At 53.0% G+C, this 16,340-nt stretch overlaps 1 protein-coding gene across 3 annotated transcripts; it reads right to left on the bottom strand.

The window, feature by feature from the left end:
- Positions 1-548: 548 nt before the first annotated feature.
- Amotl2 (angiomotin like 2) lies at positions 549-16,063 on the bottom strand. 3 transcript variants are annotated; one of them, XM_021172617.3, is made up of 10 exons: positions 15,888-16,063; positions 12,925-13,720; positions 9,961-10,255; positions 9,006-9,150; positions 8,648-8,740; positions 5,139-5,434; positions 4,208-4,518; positions 3,635-3,843; positions 3,009-3,185; positions 549-2,302 (listed from the first exon to the last, which is right to left on the bottom strand). In XM_021172617.3, the coding sequence occupies exons 2-10, from the start codon at positions 13,656-13,658 to the stop codon at positions 2,244-2,246; spliced, it is 2,319 nt and encodes a 772-aa protein (XP_021028276.1). In that variant the 5' UTR covers positions 13,659-13,720; positions 15,888-16,063; the 3' UTR covers positions 549-2,243. The 3 variants fall into 3 exon arrangements, with proteins under 3 accessions (XP_021028276.1, XP_029337523.1, XP_085684077.1); XM_029481663.1 differs by lacking the exon at positions 15,888-16,063 and adding an exon at positions 15,258-15,851; XM_085827951.1 differs by lacking the exon at positions 15,888-16,063 and adding an exon at positions 15,258-15,851 and having other exon boundaries at positions 3,009-3,180; positions 3,636-3,843.
- Between the last annotated feature and the right edge of the window lie 277 nt (positions 16,064-16,340).

The raw sequence follows: 16,340 nt of genomic DNA, 5'->3' as shown, positions 1-16,340 counted from the left end.
GTGAACTTTGGGAAGGGTGGTGATGGTATAACAACAGAAGGCTAAAGACAGGTGCCCAAGACCTTATCACACTCTCCTACCTAGACTGTGCACGGACCCAGTGGGAGGGTCCACATGGTACGTGGATCCTTTAACAGGGCTGTGTGCACTGAGAGGGTAGAGGGGGTAATGTGTCAGACTTATGCCTACTATACAGCAACCAAGATCAAAACTGGTTACCCTCAGATGATCTCTGTGTCACCGAAGGCTGAGTGTGGTAGCAGGGGCAGCCATGTCATTTAAACTGTCCTAACTACCACTTCACAATCTCTAGTTGGACGTGTCACGTGTCTTTGGAGAGAGTAGACCTGGGTGACCCCTCAAAACCTTCACACTCTTTCTTTCTTCATCCTTGCAGACGACCAGTCTGGTAGCTGGGAGTGGTGGCACACACCTGTAAATCCACCACAGGAAAGGAGGCCGAGGTGGGAGAATTTCTGGTTTGAGGGCAACTTAGGCTCAAACCTAGGCTGTGTCTCAACCAATAGACAGACAGACAGACAGACATCTCCTTATAAGCTTTTTTTTATTAAAATACTGTCATACCTGGCGGAATGCAGCAGCAATCCTGGTACAGAGTGGCGTAACAAAACAGCCATGTTTACACTTTAAATATTCATGATAACTTAAACACACAGACAAACGTCACGGTCTTTGGCAGAAAACGTTCACAGCACAAAAAAAAATACTTTAAAAGAAATACCAAATATTAATCCAAAATATATTAAGTTGTTTTTTTTTCCTTTCACAATATTTTTTTGCCTTCTTTTCACCCTCCTTTTTTTTTTTTTAAACTTTTATCTTTGTAAACAACGTACATGAACCAGATGTATTTCTCAGCTTTACATAGGGGAAAGGGAATTAAAAAAATACGCAATTGCCCAGCAAATGCAAATGTTTAAAAAGGAAATGCAGAGAGAACTATGGGAATGGAACAAACAACAGACAGTGAAAGAAAAACAAAACAACCAGAGGAGAAAAACACAAAAGATCTGAAATCCACCAATCGCTTTTTGAGCTGAATGGGGGTTGCTTTAAGACCAGAAGTCAAAGTCACTGCTGCTGGTGGTCTGCCACGTGGGGGTAGTTCACCTTAATTCCAAGTAGCTGGCCCTGCTTCAGGGCTGGGGCACCGAAACTTGAGGAGCCAGCCTCGAAGGGTGCCATTCTGTGGTGGGGGCACCATAATGAGGACTTTTCTTTAAGTTCACTGATTCGTTTTAACAACATAGCTCCCTCTCCCAGTCCCTGCTGGTGGGAACGAACACATTTATGAGAACAACATCTCCAGTTTCTTCAAAGAGAACCTGGTGCTGGGCATGACAGATGTCCGCTTGTGGTGGCTCGTCGCATCTGGCTCAGTTTATAACCAAACTGACAGGATGTCCCAGGGATAGGAGCTGTGGAGCCATTCACAAAGGCTGGTGATAAGAATCCCATGGGCATGAAACACGGGGATTTAAAAAAAAAACAGAGGAAAGGCAACCAATATCAAAATCCACAGCCAGGAACTGCAGGCAGAGGAACATCTGGTAGACCTGTCACATGTTTCAAGAACTGTGGCAGCAGGGGCAGGCAGCACAGCCCTGGAGGAGAATCTGAACCAGCATGCTTAGTCTTCTGTTCCCAAGGAAAAAGAATTATATACAAAACACACTGCTCTGCGGGGCCTCTCAAGTGGCCTCTAACCTACTCCAAGGGGACATGCTGGTGGCTCCCAAAAGACTCACACTCCCATCGTCCCCCCTCCCAAGGATTCAAGTCTTAGTGATCTGAGGAAGGCAGTCAGGGACTGAAGAGCAGATAGTGTTGGCTGGGGCCATGCTTAGCCACGGAACACCATAGCTGGCCTAATGATCCCTGCAGACCACTCGGCTGGTGCCCAGCCATTCTTGGGAGTCAGAATCCGCTCTCTGTTTCCTTCAGGCAGGGGGCTCAGCTCCTTTCTGCTCCAGCAACAGGCCTTGGGCTGCAGGCGATGTCTGGCTTTTCCTTCCTCATTGTCATAGGAGAAATATAGGCCAAAAAGCAGTCTTCGGAGGGGTGCAGGCTTTTCTAGCTAGCTCCCCTGGGGTGCTCCTCTCTGAGCCCCATGCACCAACGCATCACTGGTTGGAGGATGTGAGGCACAGCATTTGAAGACAACTGCCGGAATGCCAGGAGGGAGCCAGGCTTCGGGGTCCCCAAGGCACTGCCTCCTTCCTTTAGATCAGTATTTCTACCATGTCTGACAGATCCTGGACTCTGGTTGCAGCTATAGAGTCTGGAGAAAAAACAAGAAGACAAGTCGATGCTGTCAGTACTATCCACTTGGTCTCCTCAGCTCCCAACACAGGATCTTTTTAAAACAAGACTCCCTCCCCTAAGCTGCCTTAGCCCTTAGGTTCCTCTTCCCTTGATCAACTAAGCACAAGGCTGTGCCCCCCTCCCCTCAGCTGAGGAAGCACATGCCTGTGTTTAGACTCTGAACTAGCTCGAGTGATCAGTGGAAGGGTGCCCCCAGGGTTGGAAGCAGGCTGCAGCGTTCCTGTCATGCCTGTGGTTTTTCTGAGATCATGGGGCACACACAGGCAGCTATGCAAGGGCAAATGTGAAACAAGAGTAGAAAGAGAAAAGGCTTCCTCTTAAAGTTTCTCCTTTCTGGGCTCTTCCAAATAGCTTCCCAACCCAAGATCACCATTGAGTTCACTTGTCAAGCTCCTTCATCTTAGGTGTTTGGACTGACAGGAGGATGTGAGGGCAACTCTGGAGGAGTTATAGTGCTTTCTGTTGCGTTGCCTTCTTTCTGAAATGGCTCGATGGCCCTGCCTCCCATGGAGACAACTTCCAACAACCCTCAGTTCCCTATGGTGGGGCTTTCCCCACCATAGCGGATGAGTTTGAGGAAACTTGGGGAAAACAGGCCCATGCGTTCCAGTTCGCACCTCTACCATGTTCCCAACCCTCATCTAACCAAGTGGGGTGCTTACCCAGAGAGGGTGTCCTCTGGCTACTGTTGCACCCCAGGAGGCCATCGGGTTCTGAGGCCAAGCAGGCAGAGGTGCTGTCTGCAGGGCCATCCGTCTGGGTGCTCCCGTCTCTGCTGCCATGTTTGGTGTGGGCAGGGAGAGGAGCTGTGGCCGGAGGCTCCTCTGCTGGGACCCGGTCTGTAAGAAAGAATGGACACTGATGGGTACAGCTTGATGTAGGAGACACGGTCCCAATGGAGGACACCCCAAGCAAACTTGGTGGACTGGGTAGTTCTTAATTTGCAAGATGTCTAATAGAATGAAAAGACTCCTCTTTTAAAATGGGAATAAGTGGGGTCAGGATAGGCATCAATGTTCTGTGGCCCTTCTTTGTAGCTAGAATCTAGGATTTCTTAGTATTCGCTCAGGAACAGTAGACCCTTGCCTAGATCTATCCGTATCCAGCATCCATCCACTCTACTAGCAGGACCCATGTAGGTTGCAATCACGGGAGCCAAAGGCTAAACCCGATCCCCTAGAAGAGGGGTCAGGAAGCTCTGGTCTCAGAGGGCATGTATTCTGAGAGTCTGGTAATACGCATTCCAAAATTCCTACCCCTTTCCGTCCCACTCCAAGCCTCCTCATACCTCCCATCGGCCGTGCATCAGTTTGCCTCTCGCTGGATGCGAGCCCTTGCCAGCCCTGAGTTCCCACTGCAGCTGCGAAGATGGACGGCACCGACTTGGCAGGCCGTAGGGTGCCCTGGGTGGCCTTGCCAGGGTCTTTCCTGGAGCGCTGCTGAAGGACCTTGATCACCGCATCCTTCTCTAGGATCTGAGCATGGAGCACCTTCAACCTGTCAGGGAGGAGATCACCCTGTCAGACCCATAGGCTCAGCTCCTCCAGCCCACCCACCTCACAGAAGTTGCAAAGAAACCCAGACATCTCTCCCTGGGGCAAGCAGGACCTCTTGGCCTTGGAAGCCCACCTCATTGCAAGACTCAGATGAAGATCTCTTACAGAGGAGAAGTGGCCAGAGCTTAGGAGGTACCCACCCACCTCCAGCCTGCGAATACCAGGGATTCACTCAGGGAAACAATTGTCTATAATTTCTGGAATGTCAAACATACAGAGCTGCTATGGGTGGGGCCTATTTACCAGGGACAAAGGACACTGGGAAGAGACTGGGTAGCACTGTTCCACCCCTGAGCCTGTAGTACCTGCTCTCCATCTCCTGGTGCCTGTGGTTCCCTGGCAGCAGGCCCTCGTTGAAACTGCTGCTGGGGGAGGGCTGGGGGGAGTGCCGGATGAGAGTGGTATCGCGCTGGGCAGCCGCAGTGGCAGCCGCGTCCATGGCGAACTGCCTCATAGCCCGTTCTTCCAAATACTTCTGTTCCCACTTGGTCATGTCCGCCTCTAGAGCCAGGATCTGTTCCTCCTTCTCCCGCAGCTGTTCTGACAGCCGCAGGGCACTGAGCTCGGCGGACCCACCATGGCTGCCGCCACCACCTGCGAGGGTGCCTGTCTGCCTCTGTAGAGCAAGGAATAGCATGGTCAAGGGTAAAGGCTGGCACGAGGGGGACTTTGTTCCTCAGGCACACGAAGTCTCTCCCACATGCATCCCTCTGTTCAGTCATGGACAGCACATACAGACAGCCCTTCCTACTTCCACCCAGAGATATAGGGGATAGCAAAACTCCTCACATCCTCTCCTTAATTCTGGTGGTCAGGAGACTAGGGACACATATGACTAAAAAGCAATTCTCTGAAGTGGGAGTTGGGTGTGAGTGGCAATCACATTGGGACAAAGTGTTGGTCCCCATATTTCTTCTATGACAGGGTATAAAGTTAGGTGTAGAGACAGAACTCTATTTGGTTGGTAACACAAGAGATGTTTATGTCCAAGCACAGACTCAGACATCTTCCTTCCTATTTTTGGGAAGATGGACTAGAGTGGTCCAGCCTTCTGCACGAACATTATTACTGACTAGTACTAAGGTACCAAATTTCTGTTATTAGCCACAGTAGGGCTCGAGGCAGAGCCTTTGCTATACAAAGCACCTGAGAGGGACCAAGCAGCCAAGGGAAACATGGATCAATCATCTTTCCAAGGGGACAAAGACTAGAGATCAGGAGGTCTTCTGGGCTTACCTGCTGTGCACGCAAGGCTTTGAGTTCCTGCTCCAGGCGCGTGCGCAGACGCAGCTCCAACTGCTCTCGCTTTTCACAGGCAGCCTGCAACTGCCCCAGTGCCTGCTGCAGCCGCTCCACCTTCTCCACATAGGCCTGCTTTTTGCGTAGCTCCTCTTCAGCCCGGGCGGCGCGGCTTTGTGCATTGCCCAGAGCCTGCTCCAGCAGTTCAGCACGTCGCCGCTGGTCCTCGATGGCACCACGCAGCAGTGCCATCTCCCGCTCCAGCTTCTCCTGTTCCTGTTGCTGCTCATAGCCTGTCCGGGGAGACATTAAAGAGGAAAGGGTCAGTGATGGTGGCCACCTTTGCCTACTTGTGACAACTGCTTCTCCCCCTCGACACGTCTGCGAATTACATATAGCACTTCGTCGAGATGGAGACTAAGGTAAGAATAAATGGCAGAGCCTGACCCCCGTGACCCTTGCTGGAACAAACCAATAAACCAAAGTGGCCTTTCAGCTGCTCAAACTGTGCCAGACATGACCATTACCAAAACATATTTTCCTTAAGCTTCATGATAACTAGACTGCTCAGGCAGACACTGTGCCAACCTGTTATAGATTAGGGTACTGTGACAAGGTCATTCGTTGTGCAAGCAGGACGGGCACTTTTGACCTTACCACACTTGATCCCCCAGGAGGAATTTGAGGCTCCTGATTTATAGAGGAAGAAACATAGGAACCAAATGGCTGACTGGGAGGCTCCGGCTATAAGGCTTTGCTCACAGTCCTTCTCTCTACAGGCTTGCTGAAATGGACTCTTTTTTTTTTTTTTTTTTTTGGTTTTTCGAGACAGGGTTTCTCTGTATAGCCCTGGCTGTCCTGGAACTCACTTTGTAGACCAGGCTGTGAAATGGACTCTTAAGTACAGCCTGCGGACGGTAGCCTCTCCTGTTCACCGAACCTTTCGTTGCATGGTCTGGGAGCCCACATGCAACATCCTAAGAGAATTCAAACCATGCATCACACTGAAAAGAATGCTGGTCCAAAGGCTTGTGTCTAAGATTCCAGCAATCCCCGACCACTTTGCACATTAGAGGAGCCTCTCCATCTAGCCTGGCCGAGGCAAGAAAGAACCTGGATGCTTGCCCTTTGGGAGTCTTGGGCTAGTCAACCAAGAATGGCTGCTTATTTCTCTAGAGAGTTCGTAGGGAACAGGGTTTTGAACAAAACTATATCGGTGAGATTTTTCTGCTACAGTGGATTGCTCTACATTATCTAAAACAGTAACTACCAAGGTTACACTCAGCTACTGAGCTCTCAAAATGTGGCTGGAAAGACAGAAGAAATGTAACTTTCTTTGGGCTCTGTGTGACTAGGACACGGCCCTAGTATGCAGAGGCCTCCCTTCACCAACTCGTTGAACAGCATTAAGGGGCACTGAGGAGCAATCTAGGCTACCTCCTTTGCCCTTCTGAAGGCTGCAATCGGCCTAGCTGGCCTCACTCTTTGGTGTGGAGGGAAAAGACGGGGCTCTTCCATGATGCTTTAACATGCCTTGGTCATACTCTGCTGGCTTGCCTTTGGTGAGTGGAGTGGAGGGAAGAAGCCAGGTTCAGACCCGGAAACAGCATCCTCTCTCACCCACTAGCCCTACAGCCCGTGTCTGAATAATGTCCAGGCCTCACTCCAGACCTAGCAGTACTAGGGGGTAGATACTTCTGTAGCCTGTGCCAGGCCAAGGCAACACCTGTCCAAAAGTCAGGCCTCAGAGTCAGCTCCTGAAGGCCCAAATCAGACAATACAGACAGAGCTGGGGGCTGCTGTTTTGACTTGTTGGGGAAAGCCAGTTATGGGGGGGGGGGAGGATTCTGTACCCTCCAGAAAAAAAGTGTCAACCTCAGCCCTTTAGAAATGGCAATTATATAGAAAAACAACCTTCTAATGCTAGGGGGTTTTCTTAGTTCCTCCAACTGTGGATCCAGTGTTTTTTGTTTCCAGATGCCTTGTACAATCTCTAAGATACCTTGGTTGAGGGTGGGAGGCTGAGCCTATCTTAGCAAGCTCTCAACATTCAGGTCCTAGCCTCCCTTTGTATTCATACTCTCTCCTCCCAAAGCCAGGCTGGGCGCCGCCGGGGCCGAAGGGCGCCACTGTCAGGCTCACAGGGGAGGGAACGGAGGGGGGACGGGCTGGGAGCGGAACAGCCCAGCGGCTCTGGAATGCCAGGCATCCAGGTCACCCGCGGCTGCGAGATTAATGGCTCCAGCAAGAAGCCAAGAACAGCCTGGCGCTAGCTCGCTCCCCGGGGAGAGGAAACGCCTCCCGGCTGCTTCTGCCCCCCTCCCCCTCTGCAGGCTTCCAGAAACCCTCCCTAAGACTTCCTTTCTCTGTCAGAGCCGGGCTCCAAAACCCACCCCTCCCACCAAAGCACCCCTAATCTCTCTTCCCATTGCAGTAGGTGCTTCTACAGACTCCCAAGGGCAAACCCTAGGCGACACACCTCTTTCCCCTTCACCTCCGTTCCAGAGACCTTTAACCACCTCATTTTGAAAGGTAGTAGCGGATAGCACAGGTCTTACCCAATCTGAGCCCATTCCCTGCCAAAGGCTTATTTATTAGCAAGTCCCCGAAGGAAGGGGGTGGGGCAGCTGGCATCCAGAAACCCCCTCTCTCTAGAGTCTTTCCCTCTTTAGACACCCCTAACAAAAGTACCCTCATATATATTCCTCCTGAATACCTCTAACCTACAAGTCTGCTATTTCCCCTCAGTGTCTGAGACCTCCTCCGCTGCCTCCATACTTCTGCTGTTCCCAGATTCCCCAGGGTCACCAGGGGCTTCCTAATCACCAGGAACATCGCTCAGGAACACTTTTCCCCTTGAACTTGTGGGTACCTGCTCCTGCCTTAAAGCTCATCTCACCTCCCTGTCATCCTCTGGATGGATTCTCACATTCAGCCCAGCGCTGGCCAGGTGCTTAGCCTGGCTCCACTAATGAAGGAACAAATTGATTAGTCTATAAAGCTTCCAGGATGCCTGGACCTCCCTGTTTTAAAGAGAAACTTTCTGAATGCCTCCTTCAGACCGTAGCTGTTGACTAAACCCATCTGTGGCTATCCCAGGAAGCTTCACCAGTTGGACCATCCCCTGCAGCCTCCTGTGGCCCCAGCCTTTCTGGTGTCTGTCATTCCTAGGAAAACTCCGAAGAACCCTCATTGTCCTCCATTTCCCTATTGCCAGGGCTGTCATGGCTTCCCTACAGGAGGAGGGTCTGAGATTCCATAGTGTGTGGCTCAGCCAGTTAAGGCTCCCTAGTCCCTATTCATCTTTGGAAACCACCCCTTCCCAGAGCAGCCATTCAGTGAATCTGTACCACTCTGCAAGGGGGGTGAGGATGGGGGTGGGTGGGTTAAACCTGAAGGGGAAGGGAGTGGGGTGGGGGGTAGTGGGGTGGAGGGTAGTGGGGTCACGTCATTGTGCCTCATTGCCTTTACACCCACCCAGGTTTCTCAGCTGGTCCCCTACTCACTCTGGGCAAGCAGCTTCGCCACCATGTCCTGACTGCCCGCCTGGGCTTCCTGGGTCTTGCTTGCCAGGTGGCGGTTTGCCGATTCCAATCTCTCTGTTTCAAATAAGGAGAAAAGATGTTTTAATATAGAGGGATGCTGTCAGCCTGGGCTTTACCCTCGGGTGCTAACTGTAGGCTTGCACCCTCTAAACTGGGGAATTATAAGAAGTCCCAGCTCAGCTCAGGGCCCAATGATGGGGGCTAATGTAGGCCTCTATAGCACAGAACAGATTCTGAATTCCCCCCCCCGAAAACAGAGCCCCTAAAGTCTGACAGATGGTGTCCTCCCAACGCCCCAACCCTCGTGCCTGGTCCTTACCTCTAAGGTCTCGGTTGAAGTCCTGCAACCGTCTCATCTCACCATCCATCTTGTTCCTCATGGTCTTCTCCAGGGCCTCACGCTTGGAAGAGGTCCTCATCAGGCTCTCGTGGGCCTCAGAGAGCCGCTGGATTTCGTTTTCCAGCTGTAAGAGACAGACAATTAATTCAACTTCAGGAAGGGTCCTAGGGAGGGAGGCTAGTGACTTTACTGAGATCGCCACAGGACTGCTGCCTAGACGCTGGGCTAGATGCTCTGTTACAAGGGGGCTACCTCCAGCCTGCCCCATGCCTAGTGTTTACAAAGGACCAGGGATGAGAGAGCCTAGGTGGCTCAGCCTATCCAGAACACTGTAGATAGACAGCAAGTGGAAAGCCTGAGGCTATTGCTAAAGTTGAACCTTAGTACACAATTGGCCAGGCTTCACCGAGGAAGTGGGGGTGCCAGACCCCAGCCTGAGCTGCCTCTGCCCAGAGCATGTGGCTGCCCCTCCCACTTGGAAGCCACAGGTCTTCCACGTGCTCCTAGCAGGCTTGCTTTGCCAATGCCGTTGCTTTTTCTTTTCCCTGAGAGGAGGGGCTTTCTCTTTGGCCAGTGTTGGCCTGGAACAGACTGGCTGTTGTGTGGGTGCACAAAGGGCTCTCTGTGGGAGGTGTCCACAGGAGGGGCTGCGCAGGGCGAGGGTACAAGTGTGCAGGGAGCTAGTGAATGAGTCCTTTCTAACCACTACTGGCCAGCAACTGCTCATGCATCAGGGCAGGCCTCTTGGTCGGTCCTCAGCTGTCTGGAGTCAGCTTGGGGTGTGTGTGTGTGTGTGTGTGTGTGTGTGTGTGTGTGTGTGTGTGTCTGGGGGTGTGCATAGGAGATATGGTGCAAAAGGCAGCCTGATAGGCTTTCCTGCCCCTCTGCCTCCCTCTGCACCGGCCACGGCTCTGAGTGTCCTTGGAGTCCCCACCTTTTCTATGCAGCCAGCCTTCTCTGAAGTGCTCTCCAGCTCTCTCTGCAATCGCTCATTGTCCCTCTGCAGCCTGGCATTCTCCCTCAGTACAGTCTCCATCTGGGCCAGGTGGGCACTGCCCAAGGTGGCCTGGGCACTGGGTGGTCCTTCCACTGCAGGTGGACCAAAGGAGCTTGGGGGACCATGGCCCAGAGCTGCCGGATGGAGGGGTGGAGAGTGCTCCTGGGGCTGCGGCAGGTACTGGTACTGCTGCTGCTGGAGGAACACCGGTGGTACCTGGGCCTGCAGGATCCTGGGAAAGAAGAGGTGAATGAAGCTCAGAGCCCCGAGACACACTGCACGCACGTGTGTACGCACACACTCTGACTATTATTGCCAGTGACTGAGCCTCCCCAGTGTTAGGCAGCCACCAGAGGGAGGGCCTGTGCCACAAGGTATGTGCCTAAGACTCAAGAGTCAGAAAGCAGGATGGGTGTGGGGTAGGATGGCGCTGTATCCAGATGCTCATTCTGTTCAAGCAACCTGGGTCTGTCCTAAGCAAATACAGCTTAAATATTACCTTTAAAGACGCACTCATGACCTTTTGAATTGATAGAAGGATCTTTTGGGATGGAAGCCACACAGAGTCCCCAGGCCCCAGGAAGGGCACTTACGAGTGGATTCTAGCAGGTAAGCCATGTCAGCTAAAACAGCTCACCTGAGTTTTCTCCTCTTTGTTTCAAGGGTCTTGCTACCCACAACTACCGAAATTCTTTTCCAAGACCCCAGCTAAGGTTAGAGCAGGGAATCAGATGCCAGGGGGAACAGATTTCAGCTCCAGCTGCTAGGCCTTCAGCAGACCAGTGCTGTAGCTGCCAAGTGGCACCTGTGTCGGCGAAATCACAAGGGTCTCCGGCCACAGAAGCCAGGCTTGACCAAATGGCTGGTAACAGCAGGTTCACCCATGACTGTCTAGCCTCCATCTCTGTTGGCGATCACCTCAGTTAAGGGGCAACCCCTGGATTAGCTCCACAGCAGAGTTCAGGACTGGGTTCTCTTGGCCCTTGGCCATGAGTGTAACACATCCTTACACTCTAATGTTTAGAGAACAGAGTTAGGCCCAGGTAGCCAGAGGCCCTTTCTGGGGTCCTTGTGACCCCCAAGTGTCACAACTGCCTTCTCAGTTGTACTAAGAATGTTCTAGAAGCCTCTTGGAAGTTGGATTTCACTTCTGGATCTCTCATGCCCCCTCTGCCATCCCCAGTGTCCAAAATCACCCCTCTAGCCTATGGCTCGCTCCCCTGTTCTTTGAGCCCCTGACTCAGTCCCTAAGGCCTGCCCATCCTTTTTCCTCCTATCAGCTCCAGGGAGTGCAGGGAAGAGGGCTGCCACTGGACTGACTAAACTCCCCCTCGCTGCCAAGTGTGGTCACTCTTAGGGTTGCCTCAGATAATTGTTGCCCCCCTCCTCCCTACCACAGGCCAGGCAGACACAACTGACATTCTTCGAGAATGATCGAGCTCCAGGGAAGAATGGCGACAACTCCTTTCCGTTCACACTTGCTCCTGGTTCTTCCATTTCCCACCACCCTCCTCCCTATCTTTTTGTTCTCCTGCAAACAGCCCACTTCCTTGCCTGGATATTATCTTTTCCTGGCAGGGTTCAATAGGGCTGGTCCAAAAGAAGAAACTCTTCCTGACGGGCGGCCCTGAGAAGGGAGGCGAGGTGGGGGTCTGGGGGAGTGGAGGTTGGAGTAAACCCACGAGGCTCCACCCCCACCCCAACCCCCTCCCCTGGCTCCCCTACCAGGCCCAAGGCGGCTCTTCTCTTCCAGAATGAAGAAAACCAAATTGGTGGGAAATGGAGGGACCAAATAAGGATTCAGCAAGGGTGAAAGTGAGCCAGACACTGACTTTGAACCTAGAGGGTCCCCTAGTTAGGTTCCTTGGAGCCCCACCTCACCCCACCCCAAGGGAGATACAGCAATGGTGCCTGTTTCTCTGGAAAAGGCACAGGGGCCGATAAAGATGACTAAGGCAGCCCCTCATTTCTAGGAACATGGACTCCTGCAATGATCTGGCTTCCTGCTTAGACTAACTGGGCTCCCAGCCTAGCTCCAATGACCCATTCTCTAAGGCTAGTATTGATCTCTTAAGAGCCAATCATATCATGCCCTCCAATACACACACACACACACACACACACACACACACACACACACACACACACACTCCCCAAGAGTTCACTTCACAAGCAGTCAAGCCAAGTCACTACTCTGGTCCAACAGCATCCTGAGCCCCGCCCCCTGTCCCCCCAAAAAGCAGCTCACTCACTCACTCACTCATCTAGCCCTATAAGCACAGGGAAAACCTAGTAAGTAATTAACTGGCAGACAGTAACTATACAGAAGTGGCCCAGCGAGCCACCTAGTTCTTTCAGCCTCAATAGCAACACCTCCCAATGACGAGGCCAACAACAAAAAATGTCCACCTTCTCTTAAAAACCTCCACCTTTGGCCTACTTAACTCGGGAGAAGTTTGGTAAGGATTCCTATTGTCTTTAGTTAGTTCTTTCTTAGAAAAAAAGAAATGCTCACCTTTGAACCCCATTCACATCCCTGGGAGCCCTCCTTATTTGTATGCTATAGACAATGCTATGTCTATTTTGAGTTAAAGCAATGATGTCAGTTTCTTTTTGTTTTAGACAGTCTTGCTACTTTGCCCAGGTGGGCGGTGTGATCCTCCTGCCTCATCTAAACATTACAGGCATGTGCTACCATGACTGGATCAGCTAAATCCCCCGACCCTCCAGCCCCCCAGCTCTCCCTTCTCAAGACAGGAGAGGGTAGATCTAGATCAGACAGCCCCAGGAACTGGTGGGGTGCCCTGGGATTGGGATCATGACAGTTGAGATCCACTATATATATGATCTTGGGGTTCTCCTCCTCCTGGGAGACTGAACTAGAAAGAAATCTGGGGTTACCTGACTTCGGCATGCTGGAAGTGTGGGCTGCTCCGGGGACGGTATCTTGGGTCAGTGACAGCCGCAGTCTCCTGAGCCATTACAGCGTGTGGGTACTGAGGTGGTGGCCCTCGGGGCTCTGGGCCCTCAGCTGGGGGCCCTCGGGGTTGGGGGCCCTGCTGGCTGCGGGCCAGCTGAGGGAAGCTGTGGGAAGAGCTCATGTGGCTGGGGACCCGAGCACCGTTTCTTTCCAGGGACAGCTGCAGAAGCCGTTCACTCAAGGAGCGCACATGGCCGTGCCTCAACTCTCGAAGAGCTTCATCCTGTCGCCGGCTGCCTCCGGACACCCCTCCTCTAGGATCCCGGTCCCCAACATGCGGCCGGGACCCTGCCTGCTGCGCTGCGTAGTACTGCGAATGGGCTTTGGCTTCCTCATAGGTGGGCAGCTCTTCTCCCTTGCTGGGCTGTGGGCACAGCCGGTACAGCCTGTTCTCTGCCAGGTGGGTCTCTCCACCCTGATGCTCCTGGCCCTGGGGCTCCTGCCTGGTGGCTTGCTGTAGCACCTGACTGTCCTCGGGTGCTCCGATCTCCAAGGAAGCCTGGGGGCTCCCCGTGCCCCCAGCTCCAGCCCCACCCCGCAGGGCCTGCTGCTGGATAGCCAGCAGAGTGCGTGTCTCTGTCAGGTTGCCGTAGCGCAGCTGCTCTTGGATGAGACGGTGCAGGACTGTCCCTGAGGAGTCTTCCAGTGTCCTCATGCTTCTCTGGCTTGCACACACCTGCCTAGACAATGGCCAGCAGGCACCTGGTCTCAGAGCACCTAAGAGACAGAAAGAATAGCAGTCAATGGAAACACATACAAAGGAGGGAGGGGCACTTGCAGGAACACTCTGGATGAAGGAGGAGGCTGGGTGGGTAGGTGGGTGGTTTTACACAGGCCCAGATGCAAGTGCTAATATGGCCATCTATTGATTAAGTTTAGTTACTGAGCTTCTGATCCTTAGTTTGCCATTAATATAAATATATATGTATATGTATATACACACATACATACATATGTACACACACACACATTGTGTCTCTTGGAGTTGAAATGTAAGAAGCTGAGCGCCTGGTATGCTATAAATCCTTGGCAAATACTTATCATTGTAACATTTATGGAGATTTAGCTGATCTTACAGATATACAACAGAAAACCAAAAGGCTATCTCACATCACAGTCCCCGGCAGTCAGCCATTACCCCAATCTCATGGGCAACTGTAGGACAGGCGTTCATCAAATTCAACCACTTAGCAATAGGGTTCCCAGTTTACTGGTAGGCGGTAAAGAAAGAATGTAGCCCAGCAGAAAGAAGCCCTAAGCAAATAATTCCATTGACTCTTTAGAATAAAGACCCGTGAGCCACGGATAGTCCACCCCCTCGCCGGACCCTGGGCTCAAAGGCTGCTGATAAAATAAATCTGAGTCTCCCTGTCACAGATGACCTTAGCAGCCACTCTGCAAGGTGAGCAGCACAAGAAGCCCCATGGAAATTGGTGAGGAGGCAGAGGGGAGCTTGCAGTAACTGAGCCAGGGAAACATTTTCCATGACCACCAACCTCCTTTCTTGGCACACACATTTGCTACTTAGAAAAGCCCCTCCCTACGTGTACGCTAGAGACACACAGGGGATGGTCCCTCTGCATCTCTGTTGATATTAGTAACAACTACCTATGCCAGTTGATGGGATAATGAGGCGAGGGGGGAGACACAGGAAGGGGGGGTGGCCTCTTTCTGTGCCATACATATGCTAGCCCCCTGTGTCCTACCTCAGTTTGGGAATGATATGTTGGCAGAGCTGGAGAAAGGTAATGAGCCCTGCCGATACCCAAGCCAGCAACTAACCCCCCACCCCCACTGCACCCTACAATGTGTAAGACTTGAAGAGTCTGCTCGCACGCAGCTTTTTCTACGCGGTATTTCCTAAGTTAATCACTGTCTGGGCTGACTCGCGCTAAGGAGGATCCGGGAGCGGCTAGAAGGAATGCTGAGCCTTCCCGGCAGATTCCAGGCGCGCCAACTATGAGCCAGGCTCTCGGAGCACCGAACATTTCCGAGGCCTTTCATCGCACGAACGTCCCAATCGAATCCCCTAGATGCACAATCTTTCAAATACTTATATATGAGCAGTTACTGAAAATCAACTTCCTTACATGGGCGCTGTACCTGGGCTGCTCTGGAGCGCTGCACCCGGAAAACCAGCCACCTTTCTAAGCAAACACGGGTCTTTGGCCTTGGCCTGAACTCACTCCAGCAAAAGGAACCAACGCTAGTCTCCAAGTCAACCAGTCCAGTCCAGGGTCCCGGCGTTACTCACCTCTACCGAGGCAGACCACTAGCACCGGTGGCTGCCCGAGCGCCCCGGGCGAGCAAAACCCGCAACCGCGAGAGGTCTTTAAGCATCGCGGGTCCGCCTCTCTCCCTAACCCTCTTTGTTTTCCAAATACTTCAGCGCTGACGTCACCGGACTGGACAGCAGGCTGCATTCTTTCTAAGTGAGAGCCAGTTCGTGGCTCCGCAGAGGATTTTCCAAGGAAGACAAAGAGGAATTCTTGAGCTAGCTGAGAGTAAAAGCCACCTGTATCCCCAATCCAGACAAAGCAGCCACGGTAACCCCGTAATTCAGCGAGATATGCCTACCGCAGCTTTTCACTTGCCCCGCACGCGAGACGCACACTCCCAAACACTGATCCTCTGTCCTTCCTCCAGCCCCAGTGGGTCGGAGAATCGTGTCCTCACCCCCACAAAAGCGCGAGCAGTCTAGGCTAGACACCCAGGATCGACCCTCGAAAGGGTGCACATGTCTCCCCTCCCCGCTCCCGGGGAGGCTCGTCCACCCCAGCTCCGATCTCCAGAAAGGGTCGGACTGATCGCGGTGTCCCGGTGCCGCTGGGAAGCGTCCCCACCGGCCTCGCGCACTACCCGGAGTGCCCGGCACCTTGCTTACCGCTGCGGCCGGCGGCTGCCGGCGCACGCAGACCCGGTTCGGCTTAGGTACAGTCAGCCACAGAGGTGCGCACTAGTCGGTGGCGCCGACGATCTGCTTGCTCGCGCCCCAGTGCGCAGCCTCTAGGTCAGCCCGCGCTGGAGGCGGCTGCTATGCCAGGAATGTGAGAGTTTCAGGTTCCCCCTCGGGATCAAAGCGAACCACAAATAACCTCTCAGCGCGCCGCCCTCCTCCGCTCTCCGCCTCCCTCCGCTCCCCGGCCCAGCCCCCGCCTTCCTCCCGGGAGGCGGCGCTGCGGCTGGCCGCTGGACTGGCCTCAGCCTTGTCCCCTTGCCACTCTGGGCTCTGGCAGCCGTGCGGCATTCATTCCCTGCCACCCTGCTTTGTGTCCTAGCTGTTGGGAGTGTCTTAACCAACTCGTCCCAAGATCGCCCCACCATTGCCCGCACCGGG

Source organism: Mus caroli, unplaced genomic scaffold (assembly GCF_978045245.1).
Source record: "Mus caroli unplaced genomic scaffold, Mus_caroli_1 scaffold_11, whole genome shotgun sequence".
NCBI lineage: Eukaryota > Metazoa > Chordata > Mammalia > Rodentia > Muridae > Mus > Mus caroli.
This window is presented reverse-complemented; position numbering and strand designations above follow the sequence as displayed.

Bases quoted from the DNA above. Each gene is read 5' to 3' on its own strand.
- Amotl2 (XM_029481663.1), bottom strand. From the start codon at position 15,426: ATGCAGCCTGCTGTCCAGTCCGGTGACGTCAGCGCTGAAGTATTTGGA. The intron at 3,844-4,207 runs GTACTACAGGCT...CCTCCCTGACAG, and splicing joins CACCAGGAGATGGAGAGCAG to GTTGAAGGTGCTCCATGCTC. The intron at 2,303-3,008 runs GTAAGCACCCCA...TTTTTTCTCCAG, and splicing joins CCAGAGGACACCCTCTCTGG to ACTCTATAGCTGCAACCAGA.